The sequence below is a fragment of the Caretta caretta genome, chromosome 11, assembly GCF_965140235.1.
Source record: "Caretta caretta isolate rCarCar2 chromosome 11, rCarCar1.hap1, whole genome shotgun sequence".
Taxonomy (NCBI): domain Eukaryota; kingdom Metazoa; phylum Chordata; order Testudines; family Cheloniidae; genus Caretta; species Caretta caretta.
The window spans coordinates 64,210,243-64,236,635 of record NC_134216.1 but is presented as its reverse complement, the minus strand read 5'-3'; the positions used below and the strand labels follow the sequence as shown (position 1 = coordinate 64,236,635).

Genomic DNA, 26,393 nt, shown 5'->3' with positions numbered 1-26,393 from the left:
CCACACAAACATGACCAGCTAACTAAATGGACATTCATATCAAAACTTTGTCACCATCGATTACATTCAAAGCCTGATTGTATATAGCTGAATTGTGGCCTAGTGGATAGTGCACTGGACTGGGACTCAGGAGATCTGGGTTCTAGACCCAGTTTTGCCACTGGCCTGTTGGGTGACCTTGAGCAAGTCTTTTCACCTCTATGCCTCCGAAACCCTATTTGCTTCACTACATAGAGTAGTTCAATTGATTTCAATGGGATCACTTGTGGGCATCGTAACTGTGGCAGACTTGGGTCCTCTAAGAACATCCTTTATAGTCTCTTGTATGATCCTCCTATTTTCAGCAATATATACTTATCTTGACTGGCAAATAAAATCTATATCAAATAGCTGGTTAGAATGGTTATCCATATGCCCAATGAGTTAGAAATGGAATTCAGTCAAGTTAGCAGTCAAATAGCAGCTAAGGCAATTAGCTATATTTGCCTGTTCAATGCAAGAGACAATTAGGAGATAAGTGCAAAAGGTAGCCTTAATACCCCTCAAAACAGAGCATGGCTAGCACAGTTGATTATTAATTCGCTGTCATTCTACTGAAAATGCCACAGTGCATTGCAGAGAGAGCATGCATTTAATTAACGTGTCAGGCATTTTTGGGACCTGATGCCATTTTTAACTATGTAGTCTGAAAGCCTATTTAATAACTTTTTAGGGAAATGACTGAGTAACTAATGAACTCTGGAAAGTTTAGAGATATTCTCAGCAAAGTCATAAATACCTAGGGGTTAGAGGGAGCATATCTACACAAGGACTTTATACCAGACTCTGATCAGTTCCGACTGTTAGAAGAAAATAGTTTGATCTACAGAACACACAAAAAAACAAATCTACACAGACACATGCCTAGAACCCTGACCAGGGGTATTCTACCTGCTACCCAAGATCCATAAACCTGGAAATCCTGAACGCCCCATCATCTCAGGCATTGGCACCCTGACAGCAGGACTGTCTGGCTATGTAGATTCTCTCCTCAGGCCCTACGCTACCAGCACTCCCAGCTACCTTCGAGACACCACTGACTTCCTGAGCAAACTACAATCCATTGGTGATCTTCCAGAAAACACCATCCTGGCCACTATAGATGTAGAAGCCCTCTACACCAACATTCCACACAAAGATGGACTACAAGCCATCAGGAACAGTATTCCCAATAATATCACGGCAAACCTGGTGGCTGAACTCCATGACTTTCTCCTCACCCGTAACTATTTCACATTTGGGGACAACATATACCTTCAAGTCAGCGGCACTGCTATGGGTACCCGCATGGCCCCACAGTATGCCAACATTTTTACGGCTGACTTACAACAACGCTTCCTCAGCTCTCATCCCGCAATGCCCCTACTCTACTTGCGCTATATTGATGACATTTTCATCATCTGGACCCATGGAAAAGAAGCACTTGAGGAATTCCACCATGATTTCAACAATTTCCATCCCACCATCAACCTCAGCCTAGACCAGTCCACACAAGAGATCCACTTCCTGGACACTACAGCGCTAGTAAGCGATGGTCACAAACACCACCCTATACCAGAAACCTACTGACTGCTATACTTACCTCCATGCCTCCAGCTTTCGTCCAAACCACATCACACGATCCATTGTCTACAGCCAAGCTCTAAGATACACCCGCATTTGCTCCAACCCCTCAGACAAAGACAAACACCTACAAGATCTCTATCAAGCATTCTTACAACTACAATACCCACCTACTGAAGCGAAGAAACAGATTGACAGAGCCAGAAGAGTACCCAGAAGTCACCTACTACAGGACAGGCCCAACAAAGAAAATAACAGAACACCACTAACCCTCACCTTCAGCCCCCAACTAAAACCTCTCCAGCGCATCATCAAGGATCTACAACCTATCCTGAAGGACGATCCCTCACTCTCACAGATCTTGGGAGAGAGGCCAGTCCTTGCTTACAGACAGCCCCCCAACCTGAAGCAAATACTCACCAGCACCACACAACACACACTAACCCAGGAACCTATCCTTGCAACAAAGCCCATTGCCAACTCTGTCCACATATTTATTCAAGGGACACCATCGTAGGACCTAATCACATCAGCCACGCCATCAAGGGCTCATTCACCTGCACATCTACCAATGTGATATACGCCATCATGTGCCAGCAATGTCCCTCTGCCATGTACACTGGCCAAATCGGACAGTCTCTACGGAAAAGACTAAATGGACACATATCAGACGTCAAGAATTATAATATTCAAAAACCAGCCCGAGAACACTTCAACCTCCCTGGACACTCAGTTGCAGACCTAAAAGTCACAATTCTTCAACAACAGAAAAAACTTCAAAAAACAGACTCCAACGAGAAACAGCAGAACTGGAATTAATTTGCGAACTGGACACCATTAAATTAGGCTTGAATAAAGACTGGGAGTGGATGAGTCATTACACAAACTAAAAACTATTTCCCCATGCTAATTTTTCCCCTACTGTTACTCACACCTTCTTGTCAACTGTTTGAAATGGGCCATCCTGATTACCACTACAAAAGTTTTTTTCCTCCTGTTGATAAAGCCTACCTTAATTGATTAGTCTCATTAAGAGTTGGTATGGCAATAACCTTTTTTCATGTTCTCTGTACATATTATATATATCTTCCTACTGTATTTTGCACTGCATGCATCCGATGAAGAGGGTTTTAGCCCACAAAAGCTTATGTCCAACTAAATTTGTTAGTCTCTAAGGTGCCACAAATACTCCTCGTTCTTTTTGCTGATACAGACTAACACGGCTACCACTCTGAAACCTGTCACAAAAAAGTGAGATTGCCTCTTCAGACCCTCAGAGGAGATCTCAAAGCCTGTACACTGCTTTTGGGTCTGGGTTCATCCCTGATTGAGGTGGCTGGGATATGGTATGAAAGAGAGAGAGCAGAATATGGGTATTTTTGATGTGAAGTGGCTCTAAAGAAAAAACTGTCAAAGGGAGGGGCAATGAACAGACCCCTCCTCAAAATGGGCTACCATCAGAACAGAGTGAGAAATGGCAAAACGTTAAACAAAGCAAATAAGCAAGCAAATGCCACAGGGAGCGAGCACTGGCTCTTCGTAACTATTCCACTAAGACTAAGCATTTAGGATACTTCAACCCTGGAAACCTTCCTGGCTCTGGGCAGAATACAGCTGCACACCTACTCAATGGAAGCGGCAGAAGTTACACCTACTCAGTGGAAGTTACAGCTGAAATAAAAAAAATAATCAGATCTTTAAGTGCCTGACATTTAGCCGTTACTCTTGCCAAGGCTTTCAAAAATATCATGACAGTCAACTCTCATTCACTAGGATACCTTTGAAAAGGTAAGAGTGTAGACATGGCTTTTCTAGATCTTTGTATCGTATCTCTAACGAGTTGATTGTGGTTTTATAGCCCTTACTCCAGTATTCCCCAGTTACACCATTTTTTCTTAAGTCACTTTAAAAATATTTTACTGTTCACTTACACATTGATTCCTCCCATTAAAGGGATAGGTTTTGTGTAAGACTGAGATCAAGTTGGCATAATCAGAAAAAACTACACTGTGTTTTGGGCCGGGGGGGGGGGGGGGGAGAACCACTAGCAGTTTGTTGGTGGCTTTTTGCTATCAAACCCACTGAATGAACCATTGTCCTCAAAGATTTAAGTGTCTATTATAAGAAGTGGCCTGTAAAATCTATTCAGTACTGAACCTAAAATCTCTGAATTGTAACGTCACAGGGCTTTTAGTGCACATAAAGCAGTTAACCAGCCATCCAAGATCAGTCCCAAAAGCCTCCCCCATCATGCCCTCCCCAACACTTTAAAAGTTAATTCCATAACTATTCCACTTAGTTTGCTATACGCTGGAGTTCTAATGAGATCCAGTAAGTGAGAGTCCCCTCTAATACCTATCCCAATACAGGTTTTGCTGAACTTTATCTGGGATTTTTAATCCTTTTACTTCCTACAGCAGTGACAGAATAGCCTTCTTAAAGGGATGGGGAGGTTTGTTTGCTTAGCTGGAGATGTCCACACAGTCCTTTTAACACATTAAATGTTAAGCACTATCAGAATTCATAGTCTGCCAAAAGAAAGCATACAGTCTCTGTTGCATGACCCAAAGCTACAGATGCCAAGAGAGTCTCATTGGCTGGGATGCTGACTTTGGCAAAATTCTCAGGATTCAGAGACAGGGGTGGCTTTACATCATCACTCTGCATTTCCCTAAATGAACATTTAAGGACCGATTCTAAGGTCAGAGAGCCATTCAAAAAAGGTTATTAGTAACTGTTAGACTGAACTGCTGCAGCTGCAAATTGGGTCAGTCAGGCATTGCTCAGGACACTCCTACTGCACATAAGGAGCCAGCCAGTCTGAGCCTTCTGGGAACAGCCCTCTAAGCCCCACCTTCTCCAGCAGGTACTGGGAGTAGAGGGAGAGTAGCTTCATGGCCCTAGCAGCTTCTTGATGATTTTACAGTCATTCAGCATTGAGCTTTAACTCTGGACTTCCTTCTCTGTTTGCCAATCCATCATTGATTGTTGGTACTAATTTATAGGCTTGTCACCCTCCTCCCCTCTTTATCGCCTATATCTAGTCCCTCAACCCCACTTCCCTCCACTGTTCCTTTGTTTTGAAGTTTCAGTGGAGCACAAAAGAGGAGGAACTGACCTACCAAGATATGAGATAAAGATAAAGTAGCCACATAATCTCCTTGTAAACCAGGCAGGCCCTCCATTTTCCCCTGTCCACCTCCGTTATCTTAACTTGTTCTGCCCAGGTCTCCTTAGATAGTCTTGAAGAGCTAACAGAGACCATGCTCTGCATTTGTGTAATACGGAGTACATTGGTGACACCCAGTGATCTTTCTAGAGGACAATACCAACTCTCTGAAACTTCTTTAACAGTATTAAGACCCTCATTATCTTTGTCCTAGCCATCATGTTCTCTCCTTGTGTTTGTGTCCTAGATTTGGCAGTTACAACTGGAAGCTCTTTGGGGTAGGAACCAGTTATGTAGCACCACCAAACAAATGTAAGGTATCAAAAATGACTACATTCTGGCAAGGGATTCCCCATCATAAAGCTCATTTAGACAAAAGCTTCAGAAAAAAAACTGCAGCTGATTATTAAGTTTTTACATTTATTAAAATCTACTTTGGCCCCTGGAAGTTTAACTACTTTTATACAAGATCAGGTGTGGGAATCGTGAAGTGAGAAAAGGAACAAGGCTATTCAGTTCAGCCAGCAGCAGATGTAAGAAAAAGAATTCCTACAGCTTTAGTGCATGCTCCAACACTTCAAACAAGTAACGAACTAAAAATCCAAGGAATAGTCTAAGCTCAGTTCTCTCAAAAGCAGCCTGAACAGAATTTGCCTACCGAGTTCCAAAAGTACACAAAGAATGAACACAGCTGTTGAGGTCAGGAGAGATTTCTCCAGTTGAATCTGCCAGGGGAACTCAGTGCACAAGTTAGTGACCCAAATTGGAATTCAGCCAGGACAAGAGGGCTAACATGGCTTCTCTTACAAGAGATGCTAATGAATAAAGGAGGCATGCACCCAGATGCTACTCCAAGCAGCCTGAGTCGATAGCCTTGGTTTTAGCAGCCCAGTGACACAGGCGAAGTTAAAAGTGAACCAATCAATTCAGTACAGCATCTCTTGCCCTTGTTACCCCAATTCTTCCTTCTGTTACCTCTCAACCTCCCCTCATTAGAGCTCATTTTTCCACCTTTCTACTTACACCATTTCTCCTGCACTCAAAAGCTTTCAATTTCCTCTCACCTCTTCCCAATCTTGGCCTTTAGGACATAACCACAGTCTCCTCACCCAGCCCCTCACAAACCTGTTTCCATGCTTTCCTTTCATTGTGTTCCAATGGAACACCCAATCCAGTTTTCATGGTACCATCAAAACAGCCACACTACCGAACTAGAGTAACAGTACAGTCTTACTGTATTCCTGGTCCTTTTTCCTCCCCAACCCTATTATTAGTCTTGCTTGTTTAGTCACCAAGACTAAACTTAGTAGGAAGTATGTTTAGCTGTACATTAGAATACTTAAATATATTTGGCATTGTATAATTACTGAAAGCAAAGACATTTGGGTTCTTCAATGACCACAAGTGAATGGGATTTTAATCTCACATCTCAACCAACAGATTGCACCTTGAGTAGTACAGTGGTCCCCTCATTACACCAGGACACAGGTTCAGAACTGATCAAGAGAAGATTTTACCAAATCACATTTGTTCCATATTCATGATGCATGGTATTGTGATTAGGAAGAGAGATCTTCAACAGATACACACACATGTGGTAATTTACCTGTTTCGAGCAGGAGACTTCCCCGGATCCTCCTGTACAGACACAAGGCGTGTTGACAGTGTGGTAGTTGAAGTGTCTGGGTGAATCAGACTGCAAAGAACAGAGCTCTGTTAAGACAACCACCATTACAAAGAAGCACTGAAAACGGTCCCAGTTAAAACCAACACTATTTAGGATAACAACATGATTTGATAAGTAGTCAGAGCACAGGGGAAACATCCTTCATAACATCAGCCCAAGGACAGCTGTACAAAAGACTGGTATGGTGTTCTCCTTTCGGACTCCACTGCCAGCGTCTTTCAAAATACACAACTCCTCACCTAGTCTTCATCCTCATCCCCTCCTGCATTGCTGTGCCTCTCCTTAACCCACCTCCCACCCACTTGGTAGCACTAGTACCGGATACTCCTTGCCCTTCCTCCTTCACGACATTCCCCCAGTCCAAGAAATTCGTTACCTTAAATATCTAGAGCCCATCCACATAGCTATGTTCTTTATCAGTAGCTATCACCATAACGCATGCACAAGCCTCAGTAGCCCTCTCTTATCAATATAACCTTTGTCCTCCTTTACTCACCTTTATCCATCTTGCCCTATCACTTGAATTAGCAGCTGTTCAGCGCAAGGGCAGTGTCTTTTTCTATTCAGCACCTTAGCATGCTTTTGGGTGGTCTGAATAAATACAGCAGCTCTGCCCCATAAAGGTTTTTCTAGCTGCTCTAAAGAGTTTGTATAGTTTAGAGAGAAGACATTTTTCTCCTCAAATACAGTAGAATAGTAGCAGACTTGAGTTCTTGTTACTCTGTGAAAAGACAGAGCTGCAGCTTCTTTTCAATATTCTCTTTAAGCAGCCTACACCTAGCATGAAGAATCTCATGGCTTACAAACACAAATTACGTTCTGCTTTAATTGCAAAGCTGAGTTTAGTTTGCCAAGTTTCTACTGCAGGTACTGTTAAGAAGTTTGATTAAGACTCTCAGCGTGTACTCCCTTACTAATGAATTTTAAGCCTAATCTGGCGGGAGGGGGAGAAACAAAAACAAGCTAGCTTCTTCAAAAAACCATAACACCATGCTCATTTAGCCAATTTCCCTACAACACTGATAATTATGCCATCTCCAGAGATACCAGTCTTTCAAGCCTCAGAAGAACCTTTCCTCCAAGGCTATATTAAGACTCCCAAGAATAAAGATGCAAATGCTTTCCACGCACCATCATCCTACTTGGGATGTGTTGCACTCCCCGGCTAAAGACAGCATGGAAGTGGAGAAAAAGCTATAAAGGCAGATCAGGTGGTCTCAAAAGTTAGTGTTTTTGCAGCATTCTCATACACCTGAAAAGTAACAGATGTCTTTGTGAGCGTGCCACAGAACGCACTGTTCTACAATTCAGATTCCCTGGACAGCACTTCTATCAGACACTTTAAAAATACTAGTTTGTTTTTAATAAAAAGCTGAGACCTACACTGTAAATACTTAGCAAAGGAATTTACGTAGTGTCCTCAGGTACTAGGTTAGAGATGGTTAGCAAACTGCCTACATGGAGTATTAATTTATAGACTGTCTTAACATTTAAGAAGTGATCCAAGACAAAGAATCCTTCACCTTGACAGAATCTCTTCAAACACTAGATCTTTTAGACCTAAAGACAGCTTATCCAGAATACTGTCATTCTAGTTGTTAGCACACGCTGAAGGGAAGTTGAAGTGAAAATCAGTATTCTCTGAAGACAGCTGTTTTCTGAGCTCTCATATTGCCAGCAGAGCATTAACCACTAGCATACATAGAAAAAAATCCAACTCTTGCCCCTAGAGAAGTTACACATTGCCACTTATAGTACTCTTCTGGTTACAAAGCAAGCGCGATTGGAGTCCTCTTTTAATATAGTTTTATCCTGACCTTGCAGTCCTGGAACATATTTGGGTTCTTCTCACACTAATCAAGATCAGTGAGAGTCAATATCATGCTGTGGCTTAAGTGCTGTATAAGACAAGACTGTTTTCCTTTCCTCTTAGTAATTTTCTTTTATCTAAGACCACTAGGGAGAGCTTTGGCGCTTTTGACAGAGATAAAAGAGCCCCTCAAGTTGTCCCTGCAGCCTCATACCAGGGGTTTGACTCTTTCTGCAGACAATTACTGTCTGCCAATTTCATCAGTATTGGCCCAGAGAGCATTTTTTGAGTCTACCATTCCTAATTCTGACAATCAGCAAGCCAACACTTTACTGAACTGAAGCCTGACTCACCAGTGGTGGAACAAGAACAGCAATCGCTTCCATCTCTATGAAGCCGCAAGCCTACACTGTTACAGTGAATGCTCCTATTCACATTACCAGCTTCCAGCTCCAGTCTAGTTTTAAAGGGTCTATTATTCCAAATGCCAACTGCCTCACTAAGATGGGGCCAGTAATTCCTCTGGGAATTGCCCAATCTCTTCTCACCACTGAAGGAGAAAGTTAGAACCAAGTGCAGGGTTCAGGTCTTTTATAGAAGATAAGCCTAAATTATCAGAGGCAAACTAACAGCCTGAGCCTACATGGGTGAGGTAATATCTTGTAGTGGTCCAACTTCCTCACCTAAACAGATGACAATCTGGTAGCGTGGCTGAGATTCTGATCCCTAACCAAAGTAATATGAAGCCATTTCATACCTTTGCCAAGTAAGATCCTCCTCCAGAAAGATATTTCGGCTAGCTTTTCTACTCCCAACAGGTGTGCGCGGCTCCCCAGGTTCCAGTACAGATACACAACAGGTAGAATCAGACAGAGCATTTAAGTCTTCCCCAATGGAGTTACTGTCTGTGGAGTGTGCATAGCTTAAAGCTATTTTGCGGCAGTAAGTGCAAGCTCGGAGATCTCCTGTAGCAAAAGGAAGCAGGAGGAGCGTAAACCAGTGAGATGGAGCAAAAAGTGTACAGGAGAAGTGCCATGCTTGGGAGAGTCTCATAAAATCTGTCAAAGCAGGGCTTCGCTGTTTCAGGACTTGTGCACTAACTTGAGTTTCTGGGGCTCATTTGAAGAAAAAAATAAAATCCTAACCACACAAGGAAATTCTCCAAGTTCAAAAGTTAAGCATGTGTTTCATGTAGATCCAGGTACCACCCCAAAAAAGTTTACATGCTACCAAAATTATGGAGTGGTAGTAGTAAGTGAAGGATTACAGACCAGTTGGGGACAAGCTGTCTCTCACTTGTTTCTAGACTTCAGAGTTCAGAGTTTAATACTGAAAATTTTGTAAGTAAAATGAATTTGTGGAATTGAGTGAATGCATATTCTGCCATTTTAAGAACGCAAGTTTTATTTGTGAACATACTTCATCATGTTGACATGTCTGCTAGACAATGGTCATCTTTCTTTGCTTCTTCATCCTTTTCAGATGATTCACCCTTTTCTTATCTAATGAAGTTTTCCAAAGCACTTCAGTGATTTGTCAGCCCTAGGCTCACTGGAAATCAAAACGATTTGCACTCCCAAGTCACTGAGGTACTTTGGAAAATTTTAACAGCCGCTTTCTATTTTGTTACACATGGCTGTGGGCACAAATGTATTATTGCATTCTGGGTTTGTAGTTTGCCTTTACCTTGTTAGTGTGGCTTTTTAGATGAATTGTTAAAAATTGGGCCCCTTAATTCTTTAGTGACCAGTATTCTGAGTGCATTAGATACCTGAAAAACATCAATTCTTAATACATAGATGCACCAGGCACAAATAAAAAGAGCATACCTGTGTAACCCATAAACTTTCCAGGGATTTCCTGGTTGCAGCATCGGCTACAGAAGATCTGCCCACACAGCCGACAGTGGTGTCTGCGTCGGAAGGTGGTGAATTTCTCGCTACAGTCATAACATTCTTTACACTGGCTGTCTGGCATCCAGTACTGCTTTAAATCACTATCCTACAACGGAAGTCATATTAGAGAAATGAGACAGTATTCTATGCTCCTTGCTGCTACACAAGCAGTCAGTGAAAAAAAAGTGAAGCTGGACATATTTATAAAAATAGGATAGTTCATAGATTTGATGCAGCACTGTAAAGAGTCACAAGGTCATAAATAAAATGATTGATCAAGTTCTTAGCCACAGAACTAAACTGAATGATCCTGATCAAATTCTTGATTTGGCTGGTCCATTAAGAAAATGTTTCAACAATCAAAAGCTCACGATCTGTAGGTAAGACTTCAATGAGCACAAGAAATATTGATTTATTTTCCTTCCCCTGCTCATCCCTACTATATGTCAGGCCCTCAGCTAGTGAGGTAATAAAGCTGATGTGTGTGTACACATATATAAGGGACACTAATAATTTGGTCTGTCTATTACATGACTCCCACTGAGTATAATGATCATTGCAAGAGTTCAGTTCTGGCTGAGGGTGATTTGGCAAAACTGATTTTTTTGGGATGTGACAGTGGCAAGTTGTTCCAAGGACAAAATCAGGAAGAGTTAATACAGAAATAAGACGTCTAATATACAGAATGCTTTTGTCACTGACTCATCTGAAACAAATACGTTCTGAAGTGGCTGCTCAATACATGCGGTCTTCAATGTTCACTAAATATTGTAACATTTCTGATCAGTGACTGATATCACCCCAACAAACCTTGGGCAAAAGGATTTAAACATCAAGATTCGATTTAAAAAAAAACCTAGAAATGTCGATACAAATGCCCTTTGGCCTGCAGGATCTTGATCACACACCCCTGAAGACACTTATGTCCTATACAGAAGACACATTGTTTCAGAATGTGCAGGACCTGAAGTGGCTACCATACTGAAGTGTCTTTGTCAAACGAGACTGCTTTGCAATATATTTGCGACACAGCAGAGGGTGCCCCAAAAGCAGCTTTGACTGAGTCAGTGTCTCTGGTGCTGCATGCGCTAGTGCAAGGTCTTTTAGCGTCTGATGTGTGTTTCAGACAAAGACAATGTGCTCTATAGTAGAGTTGTACCAGGACCCACAATAAGAGAATGCTTGTTTGAGTCATTTCACACAGCAGCTGAAGATCTCCACATTCAGAGAGATTATTATTGCAGTTTGTTCAGATGTTGCCATGGTGATTACATGTAATTGCAGCCTGCAAGCAAGGATCTACAAGGATCACATAAAACATCTCATGGCTTCATTGGGTCACATCAGCAAGAGCTTGACTGTGATGACCTAATCTTCCAAGAGTTTGGGAAATGCCTGAAAAGCTGTATCAGGTCCTTCTAAAGCTGCTGGCATTGAACTCTGAAGAGTTATCAACAGTGGATTCTTGACTTTATGTAGTACCCTGTAATAACATGTTAGTGAAGGGGAGCCCAAACCCCTTTCTTCACTGAAGCAAAGAGAATCTTGTGCCAATGCAATATTTCATCTCTTCTGATGAAGAACAGCACAGGTCTCCCCAAATGATAAATCAACTTCTCCTTGCTGACATCTCCAGTAATTCATCTTGAGTGGCATGCTTAGGTCTACCTAATTGATGTATTTGGGTAATTTAAAAAGAGAGTTCAACTTTTCTAGCCATGTGCATTCCTCCCTGGCCAGAGCATCCATAACAGGGTAACAGCATTCCTCAGGAGGTTTGAAAATTGGTCTACCCAAGAGGAAATTACTCTGATCCTTTTATTTTTGTTTCAGACTTCAAAGGAATGGAGGTCCTGATCAGGAACTTCAGAACCAGCTGCAGGCCCTCTTTCCTGATAATGGAGGAATAAAATGTAGATCCAACTTCTCCATTCAAGACGCTGACAGAGCCACTGCAAAGTCTGTGACAAGACCCTGCCACAGAACCTCTAGCCAGCCAAAATCTGCTGAGTTCCTGTCTCTGCAAAGACCTTGAAAATTCCTCTCTCAGTTTTATCCCTGTACCTTTACTAATCAGGTAACTACTTCATGATGGTGAGAAAAAAAACAAAGCATCACAATTGTCTGTTGAAGAGAAGGACTTCAGCCTGCTCGTCCCCAGTTAATCATCACATGGAACATCTTTTGTCAGCACAAAGGTTGCATCCAATCTGCTCGAATACAGCCTACATGCTAAAAACCACCTAGTTTCACCCCTTCCCCGTTTTATTGTTAATGAAGATACACTACTGCCTGCTCATACCTTGTCCCCAGGCTTGGCTATTCCTGTTAGGTCTGCTCTGCTCACAACAGAGAACGTCTCCAGACAGCCAACCCCACTGGGATATGAAGGGAGGTAGAGCTAAGTCAACAGAATCCATTTAACTTTTTCCCAGCAGGATCAACACCTGCTAATATGGTGGAGTGTTTCAGGCAAATATTCCCAGCTTGTTACACTCAGTTTGATGTGATTGTATTTAAAGTGCTGTTACTTCATTTGAAACTAAAGTTAGATTTCCAGAACTTCAGAATTAGCTGCTATTGCTACAATTACAAGATATCATGTGCTCATGGTTAGATCTTGGGGAGCGACATCATGAAATATTATAGAAAGGGAGGAATGAGGTCATCCTGCTCTGAAAGTTCTGGAAACTCTAATCTAGTAAGTAATTCAATAGGAAAAAAAAACAAAAAACGGCAAGCAATTTATATCAAAAATTGACTTCACCAGTTTGAATTTCTTCCTGTTCCCCACTCAAATATAGCAAGTTTATTCATACTCTGTTCTCTTGGTTGGGGGGGTGGGGGGTGTTACTAGCATTCAGTAGAACTTCATAAGGTTTTGCTCTTTTCCATTGGCAAAACATGGAACACAACAACAACACAGAACCCTTTAACATTTTAATTTCTATATGCTTTGACTGACCTAACTCACTTAAAACCCTTGATGTAGTACCTGGCTTTTCCCTTCCATTATTTCTTTGAGACGTTTTAAGACCGTGCTGAGACTTCTAAGCTGAACAGCTGTCCGAGGATCATGGCCACTGAGAGAAGGTTCCACTTTCCTTCGTGTGTCTGAAGGGGAGAGAAACTTATCGTCACCATCGAAGGCACTATAGAAATGTTTGTGCCATATAACGCAACATGCCGTTGGAAAAAGAGAAGAGTTCCCTGGGTATGTAGTTTAGGAAGTTAGAATTTGCATCTTTACTTTTTTAAAAAAGAGCTGCCTTATGTCAGATACAGAGTCAGTAGTAATCTGCATTCAAAGTAGCTTGAATTTTTATATAACCACGTATCTGTTCCCTCTAGTATAATACCATAGAATCTAAGAACTTAAATAGGCATCACTGCTCAAAACAAGTGGTAGTTCTCATCCAGTGTTTTCTAAAAAGAGAAATGCAAATTCTTATACAATGGAAGTCTCATTTTAGAATATCTTCTAAAGCACTAATAATCACCAGATTGCAGCAGAGAACTTGAATTCAGTCCTGTACTGTATATAAAGACTTAATTCAAGACTATTTCAAAACAGCAATAACTATTCATGCAAATCCCAGGACACAGCTGAGAGTCTCCATTGAAACGGCCAGATCCAATAATAAAAAGAAGTGCATCCACAGGTTTCACTTCACCAGCGTGATCATAATAGCTATATTTATAGTTAAACTTAAGCCACTTTTCTCCATCGTTTTTCTGTTTGTTGCAATTAGTTTCACCTACTACTTGGTTACAAACATGAAATTAAATCATTGACATTTAGGATGCAATAAAGGGTCAGTCTCTTCAAAACGTTTACAACAGGATTCACCTTGGTATTACGGAATGCATTTTTTTCCGGTTTAATATTCCATAGCAAAGTTTTGAAAGAGAGTGCTACTTCTCTACATTGTTTGCTTTTCAAAACAGCTTAAAGTTTCTTACCAGCCTCCTCGCTCTCCATCTGACAAGCATTTTATTTTGCTCCCTCTAGTACAGAGAAAATAGACATGGCTGCTTTTTGTTTACGGCTTTATATATCTCTGATGTCAGCAGGAACGCTGACTGCACAGGCAAGAGCGCATTAGTTAACTGTTGCTGTGCAGTAAAAATTAGGGTTCTGACTTTTGGGGTGGTGATAGAAGAATCCTTGTCTTTAAAGCACCCCAGTGAACTAAAAATATCTACTAGGAATCTATTGAATGACCTCATTCCTAGAAAATTTGTTGATCAGCCAGATGCAAGAAAACATTTAGAGATTTGTCCACACAGCCACTACAGACCTGTAACAAGACCAAAATGTTTTTTAAAAAAGATTCCAACAAGTGTTCAGATCTTGTTACACCTTTAACCACCTGGAATTTAAAGGCCAAACTGAGTGTTATTTTGGAGTATGTCTATAGTATTTGAGTCTGATATTTTAACAAGATTTAAGTGAATGTAGGATTTCAAATGAGCATAAATATCTTTACTACTTTAAATCTTAAGATCTCTTCCCTGTTTCCAGCAGAGTATTCCCAGTATTCTGCAGAACAGCCTGGAAAGTAAATACTTCAACTTCCAGATGGGCATGTGATCTAGTGACATAAGTGTTACTTAAATTATCTCTGCTATCAGAGGTATCAAAACTTCCACATAAACCAGCCTATCGTACCATTTGTTGTGCCAGTACCAGTCAAAGCTCTTTTTAAACAAATGGTTTCAGGAAATAAGAATGTTTAAATTATGTAAGCGTATTGCAAGACAGGACAAGAAGGTTAGTGAAACTTTCTATTTACATAGCTAACTATATACTAGTTAGAGTAAAAGTTAGATTTAAAAAACTAACAGGTCAAAAGGATAAATGGGGACACATACGGGGCTCATTCAAGTGTGTGTACCACCAACAGAGGAAACAGTGTTAAGTCATTTAAGAGACATTGACCCAATTTTAATATCAGTCAAGTCTCACTTCCCCTGCATGAGTCTCTCCTGCGACTGGCTTTGCAGAACTGAGTGCATTGTGAACAACATGAACAGAATCTAGTTGGATGCAGTCTCTCTGCTATGGTTTTTAGTCAGTTCCTCCCAGGTGATCTCTGCTTTCCTTTACTCCCAGTTCATGCACTTGCCACACCCCATTACCTGCTTTCTCTGTTACAGCCATCTAACACAAATAGCGTTACTGAGCATGTTTGAGTAACAAGCTAGAAATGCTATTAATATTAAATGCCGATACTTCAGCTGGACAGCTTATGAAGACCTACTCAAAGTGGATAGTAGACTCATGACATTAGCTCTGGGTCATGCTGCCTTGGTGCAATTTGGACCATGGAACTTGGCACACAGATGTATATTCTAACTCCAACAGAAGCAGTTTGAGTCCATTGCTTCTATATGAGAGATACTAATGCCTCTTCCCCTCCTTCGCCCCACACCCTGTGTAATCATTTACATTTGTGCAATGGTTACATGAAGGGCAGGACAACAGAATCAGGCCTAAAAATCTCAAGGCTGATCATTTTGGCTACACCCAGCAAATGTATCTTCAGAAAGCATGGCATCCAACTGTATCTTCTCAATTCCATTTATGTAATAGCAGTTAAGTAAAAAGGTAATTAATATTTTGGGGCAAATCTAGCTTTAATATTACTATACCACTATAAGTAGAAAACAGTCCAGATTTCAAGCGTGAGCTTCGCTTTCAGCTTACCACTTTGTTGCTAAAAAAGTTTTTAAGACAGTAATTTCTGCTCCTTCTCTGGAATTACAACAGTAGTTAGCTAACAAATACTATCCCCAGATTTATAGGACTATCAATTTCACAGAGTTAGAACAGGGGTTGAAATGGGGACTCACAGGTTCTATTTCTACCTCTACCATCAGCTCAGTAAGGGCTTTGGAAGTAATTTAGCCTCTTTGCACCTCAGTTTACCTGCTTATTTAGGTCAGGTTTTAATTGTCTATGAAAGGATTAAATAGTCTACTTCATACTAATACCTGTTATAATTATCTTTATAACATTACAACACCTAAAGGTGAGGGGCCAAATTCACAGAAGTATTTAGGGGGCTAAAGATACCAAAAAGGTGTCTTGTTCGATTTGAAGAGCATATAAGCAAGTTATGCACCATTGAAGGGAATGGAAATTTGGCAACTTATGTGATTTTGTAAATCCCCACCAGACACCTGTCAGCATTTTTCATCCCCCTAAATATCTTTGTACATCTGCCCAAGTACTTTACTTACATTTGTAAACAAAAGAAGGGGAAGTCTACCCAGTGTTTTCGGAAGCCCTGCCATAAGTTCCAGAGACAGATGTAAACCTGAACACAAGACTCCTTTAAACATGTTAGTGTCAGCACCTTAAGAAAGGCAGAAAGAGCACATGGTAAAGGAGGAAATTGATCCTGAGGAGGGGGAAGAGACTTAAAAAAACCAACAACAACAAAAAAACCTTCAAGAAGAATATGGGAAAGCGGGAGAGACTTCACAATATCCTTTCAAAGAAAAAATCCTGATCGTTTACACCCTTATTGCACAGTTCTTGTTTTATCCCTGTGGTTACATTTTACCAGACTTGTGAGCTATGCAACAAGATATCAGGCCATGTATTGGAATACACGATGGCATTATAAACAGAATTTGAATATGTACTTCTTTCTAGAGGTAACCAGCAAGTCGCCGGGAAGAAGTGTGAAGTTCGGCATGTCTATGCAGACACAGTAGCTTGTCACGTGGTAAGTATAAGGCTGCAGCAATGCCACACACTAACTGTGTGAACCCTGATGATAAGAGCTACATAAGTGCACATCCAGGAACTTTTAGGGCACATCAGCAGCGTCCACACACACACACACAGCTAGTGCGCCGCAGGCTAGTGCAAGGCAAATGTACACCTCTGCTTGCCACGCAGAAAGTGCTTGTGTAGTGAAGCACTTAGATGTGAATCAGGCCCATTATATCTCTGTAACTCTAGTCTTGCCTCAGTTTACTCCAGTTTAATTCCAGGTAACTCAGTGCATTTCAATGGAGTAATGCAGTAGTAAGTCAACCTCAATGAGACTAAGGTAAGTCAACCTCAATGAGACTATTGTGTGGCAGCTTACTTCCAGCAGAAGCCAAAACCCAAGGCCGCCTCCTCCTCTCCTCACACACAACGCGTCCAGCCTATTGGATAGGTTGGATGCCTGAGAATTTCTAAAGTTCTCAAAATTTCTCAAAAACAGCAATTACTTCACCTACCCCAAAACATAAGAGCAGTTAAATAGCACAAGCAATACTACTACAAAGCACAGAGAATGAAAATGAATATATCCAACTGGAACATCATGTGGGACTAAGGTAGATAAAATGGTGGCTACCAACATTGGAATTCTGCCAGAATTAGACACCTCTACTCTTCTGGAGGGTGCCAGGGAACCTTAATAGCCACAAGCTGTCAAGACCTGGTTCCATGTCCCATGAGAGATCATTCCTGACAGTACAGTACTCTAGCTCCACGCTGAGGCGTTCCTTTAGTAGGAATCAGAAGGATTGTCAATGCCACATCATGAATGAACCACCACCATTTGCTGCAGCACCTCTGTTCTTTGGAGGGCTGCCATCAAGGTACTGGCTCAGCAGTTACACAATGGCAGATTCCAGCAGTGGTAAACGCATTTCAGATAGCTGGCTAGAAGCGATTCAGTATGGCGTATGAGTAGCATCACTAGATCAGGCACTTAAAGCACTTTCTGCAAGTACCCGTTGCATCTCCTCCTCCTCAAAGATGCAACAAATGAATATTAAGGGTTGTCTGAAACCAGAAGGACCATGTTTTGTCTTGTTAGGACTGAGCCCTACAATTCATTTTGAGGTGTCAGTTCTGTTTTCTTAATTTCAGCAGAATAATTAGGCACTTACACTTTTGTCCAAAAATGCAACCCAGGCTAAGTAGAGACGACTCAACATTTTTGACCTAGGAGTTTCTGCCAGCCTTACTTGAGCAAGATAACATTTTGTCAATAATGATAATAAAAAGCTGTGCTGGTCAAGTTACTATGGTGTCTTGAGAGAAAAGCAGACATGCTCATGAGGAGGAGAAGTTGCACCTTAAACAGAAGGTTATGTAGCCTAATTGGCAAGCAGAGCCAGGAATTTCCCAAGTTTTAATCCCTGTTCTTGCCTTGGGGAAGTCACTGAAATGCTGTTTACCTTAGTTTCCCCACTTGAAAAGTGGGAGTAGTACCTCCCTCCCAGGATTAGACAGCACCCATGTAAAATACAGCAAACAATATTAAAATTAGGCACACGTTACCTAAGGTTGTAGAAGCTCTACGTTGTAGCTCCCCAGTAAGCTGCTTTTTGTATGGAACAGGGGACCTCAGAGACTGTGCCCTTGAGGTATGCTGAGGACTGGACCAAGTCCCACTCAGCGCCTGCTGCTCGCCCTGGCCACTCTCTGCAGGAGATGAAAGTCTACCATCATCTAAGTTTAAGAACAGCAAGAAACCAACAGTTCTAAAGTGAAGGAAAAAACTAGCACCACAAGCAAGTTTAAAGCTAAAGAAGTTTTATAGATAGTTCATTTGAATTATTATTTGTAATATTGCAGTGCCTAGGGGATGCAACAGGGATCAAGGCTCCCATTGTGCCAGGCATTGTACAAACACAGAACTAGGAGGCTCTTCAGGGCAGGAACCAAGACAGGTTCTACACTTTCTCATTTCACAAGTAGTCTCTTCATGAAGAAAGAATTGCAAAGACAAATTACAACAAGTGTAATTCTTCCACATAATAATCATGTATGAATTGCTCTTGCTACCAGCCTGTCTTTTGGAAGATAGATCTTTTGGATTGATTTGAAAGCCAATTTTTTGAGTACCGTGGCAACATATTTAACATGAATAGAGCCTCTTATTAGTAAGTCACCTTCTTCAAATAGAAGTTTGAATATAGCTAAGCTGATCTTGCTGGTTTGAGTAACATACTCATGTTGTGTCTTATTTATTTCAGCAGAATTTCCACCCTTTAAACATTTCGTGATCCTGGCCATACTTATCTGATACAACTCAAATTAACCTGCTCAATTTTTAGTGTTAAAATTCACACTGGCATGTCAAGTTTGGCCCAAAGTTTTGCACAAGCTTGTTTTTACTCAAAAAACCCCACGTAACTTCAACACCCAACCATTGGATCAAGTTAGACCTTTCTCTACTAAACTGAAGAGTCTATTATTACAGATTTGCTCCCCACTTAAGTATTTATAGACTGTAATCAAGGCACCCCTTACTCTTCTCTTTGGAAAGCTAAATAGATTGACCTCCTTAAGTCTATCACTCTAAGGCATTTTTTTCTAATCCTTTACTCATTCTTGTGGCTCTCCTCTGAACACTCTGCAGTTTATCAACATGCTTCTTGAACGGCAAATACCAGAACTTGACACAATATTCCAGCAGCAGCCACACCTGTGCAAAACAGAGAGGTAAAATAACCTCCCTACTCCTACCTGAGATTCTCTGTTTATGCATTGGAGGATCGCATTAGCCTTTAAAAATACACTTCAAGAAGCAGTTCCCCATGTGCGTTATTGAAACTTCACCATTTGGAGACCACAGACATGGTGCCAGATTCACAGGGGATGGGCAATAGAGAAAGGCAAGGCCAGGGGTAGAATTTGAACCAAAAATGCTCATCTCACTGATGAGGGCAGGCAGTGGTAGGCTGCTTCCATCCCTGGGAATTTCTTATAGGGAGGTGATCTTTACATTCCTACTAGGACTCCATAGAAGCCCTGCTGAAGGAGACTTATTAATGCATTTCCCCACCAGCTAGTCCCCACCCATCGCTGGCTGCTGCCAGCTCTCAATCTGGGTAGATCAGAGGTTGCAAGAAACGCACATTTCTACATTTTCCACTCCTGGCAGACTTAATCCCATGACCAAGGTTTTACCACCTTGCCAGAGAGTGAATCCAGCTCAGATATTCTACTAAAGTAAAACAAAAACTCTCATAGGAGCCTTCCTAATCATTCATTTAGCTGGCTGGCAGTCTGAAACCATGCCCTCATCTCATGAAGTATCATAGTTCAAAATACTAGTTATGCATTAACTTGGAAGGAAGACATTTAGGCACAATTAATAGCTATTGCTTCATAACGAGTGTTTACCTTTGCCAAAACGAAAGAGGTTTACAAAGGAGCTGTAGGCAGATTTAAAAGGAGGCTCATCTTGATCAGGAGTCAATGGTTTGAAATGAGTGAGATGAGAGGGACTGCTCGGAGAGCGGGGCAGATCACTGACACAGTCCAGTGTTGGAGATTGTCTGTCATCTGTGGCCATCTCATGTGTCCTGGAAAAGAATTTAAGTGTATTATATACACACGTTTTACAAACCTGAATGTGATAAAGCAAAAGCAACATCCAGTCAGCTGGAAGACCTGTGAAATGGGATACCAAAAGTGGGCTCTGCACTGTTCTGATTACACACCTTGGTTGTTGGTCCACAGAGAATGGCTTTTTTACCTGTCAAGAGGAAGTTATGATCTTTGCAGAGAGGCTGTGTTTTGACTTCATATTCTTAGGAGGAAGAACTAGAAGTAACAGTTGAATTCAAGAACTACACAGGTCAGGCACCAATAAGGAAATAGAAATTAGGATCACAAATTGTTTTATGGGTAGCTTAGAACTCTAAGGAGATAGAGCTTCTAATGCCAAAAAGAGCAGAACTGGAAAATCAAGTTACTGTTCAATGAGTAAGATATCTTGCCATGGAGGGAAAAAGTCAGTGGAAAGACGGATGTTCATTGGAGTGTAACTAGTTAGAGCAGTGGCCAAAGCTGTGGTTCATGAGATTAGACACAGATCATATGCAACTCTTTCAGAACTTCCTTATCTTCAGACAGAGCTGACAAATAAAAAAAGAACATACATATGCAAAGGTATCTTTGCAAGGAAATCAAGCAAGTTCTTGGTTTGCTTTTTCTTGCTAGTTTGTGTGGTAAGATTAGCCCTTATTGCAGGGAGTGTGGAAGATCCTCCAAGCTTTGTTTCACACTTCGATTTCTTTTGCTGTTCTAGGATTGTTTTCTTGCCTCTCTTTTGAAGGGAGAGAGTAATCATTTCCAGGTTTTACAAGAAGACTGAGGTACCTCAGTCCTAGACTGTAACACCCCCTCTACTGTTCTAGTGGCTTTGCATCACAGAAGCCTCATGAAACTCTGCCACACAGATTCCACAATACAGGCACAGAGGCCCACATCCTCAAAGGTATCTAGGCTCCTTTAGACTTCCATTAAAGTCAACTGGAGTTAGGTGCCTAAACACCTGTGAGGGATCTGGGCCAGTCTTGTCAAATTTAAACAGCATTTTCAAGAGGATTACTTTTAGTGGCTATTTCAACTCTTTTCTCTCTGGTACTGCATGCCACAGCAAATTAAATAATGGGCAGGTAATGATTTCTCCAAAAATCATCACTTAGTTAAGCTCTCCACATGATGGTTTCTATCAAAAGTGTATCTGGACGGTTAGCCAGCTCAACAACTGCTACCTCTATAGCGGAGTAACCCTTCCCTCATCTCAAACATACACACTTTTCTCCCTTTCTTCATACTGCAATACAAGACAAACACATAGTTTTGTTTTATCAGAACAAGGCCATCAGAGGCCTTAAGGGGGGAAAGAGGGGGGGGAGAGCCCTGTCTCATCACCTGAATGTTTTAATTAAGCAAGGTAAGTGGACCCAAGTCATTTATCTTCAGAACTAAGCAATACAAAATCTGACAGGGAAATATTTTACTCCATAAGAACAATGGCTGGATTCTGTGCCTAATCAAAAGGGCTGGAGGAAGAAAAAGGATATTTGCCATTAAGTTAGATGATAATAAAACTCTTCTATTTAGTTTCAGAAGCAATTGGTAAGCAAATATATTCACCCTTCCTGCACAATAGTCCACTTCTCCTAGGTCAAGGATTCCATCAGACATTCTTCTCTGCTCCCCCCACATCCTCAAGAAACAGATGGAAATAGTTGCTCACTTGTACTTGGTTCAGAAACTACACAGTCAAGAGGCACAATCAACAGAGTAGAAAGAAAACAGATACCAATCAACAGAGTAGAAAGAAAAACAGATCATGGCTCTCCCTGTGGAGCCAGGAAGATAATCTAAAGTGACTTTAGCTATGGTCAAATTTTGTCCATATGCCTCATCTATAACAAACACAGTGTTATGTAAATCAGCTACTACACTGCCTTACCTATGTCTTCATGCATTTTTAAAATGCATGGATATGTAAATATTGTGACTGTCTATAATACAGATCAGACAGGATACCAAATTATTGGTTAAAACAGCTCAGAGACATTATGGTGTAACAGGTCAATAAATGCACTTAACCAATTGCTTTCTTGTTATTCTGGTATTACTTGTAATCCATTACATGTATTCCAGGTTTAAAGGCAAAGTAATCTTAATTTTACTAGTCTTTAAACTGTATCAAACACTTCCAGATTAGTTATAGAATATCACCTTTGACTATCCTGGAAGTCTATTGGTTGCCATCACAACCTTGTCACAGGAAGGTAAACATTTTCCCCCTCCCCTCTTTTATATTGCACATAATTCAGTTCCTGCTGCCAGCAGTCACTGCTGTCTTTGCATCACTTGGTTTTAGAGAGCATTGTGAGATGCAGTTTGTATAAAAGGTAATGTTTTTTGAGAGACAAGGAGGGAGTGAGGTAATATCTTTTACTGGCCCAACTTCTATTGGTGAAAGAGACAAGCTTAGGAGCTACAAATGCATCCGATGAAGTGAGCTGTAGCTCACGAAAGCTTATGCTCAAATGAATTGGTTAGTCTCTAAGGTGCCACAAGTCCTCCTTTTCTTTTTGCGGATACAGACTAACACGGCTGCTCCTCTGAAACCTTCTTCTTGGTCTCCGAGTTTTCTTGTAAGCAGAGGGGCTCCCTTCAGCCTCAAGCGTAATACAGGGGGACAAAAAAGTCCAAAAATACTCATGTGCATAGTTATGGGGGGGGGGGTCCGGGGGGAGGGAAGAGAAGCAGGGGCGATACTCGGACTCCAGAGATCACCGCCCAGCTTCCCGCACAAAGCCAGCAGGCTCCCTGCACGACGTTTCCTGGCGCAGGGTTTTGGGGGCTGGGGGTGTCCCTAGCTTTAAAGGCACCCCAACTTCCACTAGCTCCCGTGCGGGAGTACGGGCCCCTAAGGCACCAGCAAGCCTTTGATCGCCGGGGAGGCGCTTTCCTTGCCGCCAGGACGCAAGACACGACAGCGCCCCCGCCGGGACTCCCGTGGGGGGGGGGGGGGTGGACAGCGCCCCCGCCCGGGACCGGGCGCCCCGTACCTTATCCCGCCGCCGCCCCGCTGCCTCAGGCCGCCGCCGCGCGGGGAGCACCTCTCATAGCGGCCGGGGCGCGTCTTGAGTCTTCACCATCAACCCCCCCCCCCGTGTCCGCTTCCCGTCTCTCGGGCCGCCCCCTCCTAGCAACCGGCCTCCACGAGCCCGAACCAATCGACAGCCGAGGGCAACCAGGCCGCGGCAATCGAGCGGCAGAGCAATCCACCCAGGGGCCGCCCAGCTTTTGCCGCCTCAGAGCGGGAGGCTGGCCAAAGTCCCTCGCGCGTGCTGGCCCCAGAGATCCCTGCCTTGTCCTTGCGCGCACCCCGCACTTGGGTTGCTGCAGATCGTTGGCGCCAGGAGGAAGCATAATGGAGCGGAGGTGGGCAGAGGAGCGGTGAACCCCACTGCATTTTAATTTTCCTGCACGAGTAAATGTTGGGGGTGCCTCCTTTTGGGTCTTTGTGGCGGTCCTGCATTTGGGCCGGGGCAGGTTAAGAGGGATCGAGCTGAGCCCTCCAGCCTGCAGTGTTTCCTCTTACACCAGCATTGACACATGATCGACTCAGCTTTTATCTAGGATTCAAAAGGGAAGGGTCCATGCATGGGTCCATGTCTATAGCTCTCTGTAAATGAATTGTGAACTTCACCAGGCAGATTTTATTAAGCAAACACTCACACGCATTTACAAACTCTGTTAGCAAAGGAGTAACCTAGAATGGGAGGAGAGGGGGGAGATTGAGTGCGGGATGTTCAAATCCTTGCAATTTAGATTCCATCTATGCTCCAAAACCCCGTTCACTTTTGCACCTGGTTTGAAAACTGTGAGGGGAAGGAGAACCATGAAATTATTGCAAAGAATTCATCCTTTTCTAGTCAAAATGTGAGTGAAATGTGTGATTAATATTTCAAGCATAGTCAGAGGATGGGATTTTCAAAAGTTCTTAGCGTCGGCATAACTCGGCTCTCCCTAAATTCAACATTGACATTCTGATGGTTTCCAATGATAGCACAGTTGAGCCAACACTGGACATTGTTTCAAAATCCCACCCCTGGTGTATGCAGGACCTGACAGTCTGCTGTCTTGTATAGTTATTCACACCTGTACATAGTGGGTGCCAAAATGCAACCAAATCTCACTTCCCTCCTCATCTACTTTGGACACGTGTAAATGACTATACACTGTGCAAGTCCCACAACCCCTAAATTAAACAAGAGGAATCAGTCTTCTGCAGACATATAACCTCCAGTGTCAAAGCCACAGAATGTGTAAACATCATAAGCTGAACAGCACTGGAATGCTTTCTTTTTCTCTTTTTTGGGGAATTGGGGGGCAATGGCGTTTGTTTAAATTCTTGAAAATTAAGTTCCTTTTCCTGCAAGTACTTCTCCTCTTCTATTCTATAGAGGTCCTTATACTGTGTGATGACCTCTGTAGCATTTGAGCACCTTCCAGTTGTAGCACTTTGCCTTTAAATAATGTGACTAACATCTCTCACATATTTATTCTCTCCTCCATGGCCCAGGGGGAGAATTTTGTACAGCTAGTTGTCTTGGTAAGGTATTTTTGTTAGTGGTAGTAGTTGTGGTTTTTGTTTGGTTGGGTGTTTTTTTAGTATACATTTATGTTAGAGAAGATCAAAGAAGTGCACCTTGCACTGGGGTGTGGTGAGGTTTGTGAGGTTCCTGAGGGAGTTCATTCCACAGCCTCAGGCCACCCCACAGAGAAAGCTCTGTCTCCTGCACTGACAAGCATTGCTGTTTTTTATAGACCATTCCCCTGTGCCAAAGGAGTAAAGTTCTCAGTCACAGTCTTCATCCCAGAGTTCGGCAGTCTATTAGATATCCTGGGCCCAGGCCAGGAGTGCCTTGAAAATAAACACCAAGACCTTGAACTGGATTCTCAATATTCTATGGGAAGCCAGGATAGAGAGTGGGGGACAGGGCCTATGTGTTCATGGTAGCCTGAATGGCTGAGGAGACTTGCTGCAGCATTCTGTACCAGTTGGAGTTTCCCATGTGCTGAGGCTTCATGCTCAGGTACACGGCATTGTTGTAATTCAACTGAGAAATGATGAAAGTGTGAATGAGTGAGGCCAGATCATCATTCTCCAGCATGGGATGGAGCCTTCTAGCCAACCAGAGATGTTAGAAAGAGACACGCCTGGATGCTGCCACGAATACTCTTAAACTGAGGACTGAATTGACCAATTGTGTGTCTGTTCCTTCAACCAAAGGAGACTGCTACTGCATTTAACTTTAAGCACCAGAAGTCTCTTTGAACTCAATAGATCATGTGTGCAGGTGTCTGCAGGGTCAGGGATTTACTTTTTGGGAGGAAAACTATAATTTTGTATCCGCTACTATTGTCTTAATATCTTGCACGACAGCATCTTTTGTCTGACATTCTCAAAGGATTTTACCAACACTAATTCTCTGTTCAGTGCACTGTTTTAGTAGCAGAGGACAGCCTGAAGATGCAAGTAGAATAAGGTTGGAAAATGCACATTCACCAGTGCCCTGTGGCCACATTACACCAGCGCCTTTCTGGGGAATGCCCGTGGCACAGAGATCTCCCTGACAGATTCACACTGACTCTGCCTCTCTTCTTGCAAGAGCTATTGCCATAGGGTCTGTGTTGGGGCAAACCAGGGTGTGAGTTGGCACAGCCAAGGCATTTCTACAGCCCAATGATTCCCCAGCTAATGCAAAGCTCAAGCGGGTGGTGGCATGAGTTACGGCTGCCTTCAGAGCTATCCTAACCTGCACCATGCACTGGCCCAACCCCCAGCAGCCCCAAGACATGGGGGAGACAATTCACCTCCTCTCAACCCCTGTGCCAAGGTCTGTACAGAGATGATTCTGGCCCAAAGGGAGCAGGTTGACAGGAGG

At 42.4% G+C, this 26,393-nt stretch overlaps 1 protein-coding gene across 7 annotated transcripts in view; it reads right to left on the bottom strand.

The window, feature by feature from the left end:
* The window catches only part of PIKFYVE (phosphoinositide kinase, FYVE-type zinc finger containing), a 99,504-nt gene extending 75,883 nt beyond the window's left edge, over nt 1-23,621 (bottom strand). For 4 of the 7 annotated variants that reach the window (XM_048869275.2, XM_048869277.2, XM_048869278.2 and 1 more), the window contains exons 1-7: nt 23,508-23,621; nt 20,311-20,492; nt 18,460-18,630; nt 13,159-13,277; nt 10,098-10,269; nt 9,026-9,233; nt 6,378-6,467 (exon numbers count right to left, since the gene is read on the bottom strand). In XM_048869275.2, the coding sequence (XP_048725232.1) occupies nt 6,378-6,467; nt 9,026-9,233; nt 10,098-10,269; nt 13,159-13,277; nt 18,460-18,630; nt 20,311-20,482 (932 nt within the window). In that variant the 5' untranslated portion in view covers nt 20,483-20,492; nt 23,508-23,621. Of the gene's footprint in view, nt 1-6,377; nt 6,468-9,025; nt 9,234-10,097; nt 10,270-13,128; nt 13,278-14,126; nt 14,190-18,459; nt 18,631-20,310; nt 20,493-23,507 lie in introns of those variants that run through there. The other 3 variants (XM_048869276.2, XM_075118115.1, XM_048869280.2) reach the window with 3 other exon arrangements.
* Nucleotides 23,622-26,393: the final 2,772 nt, after the last annotated feature.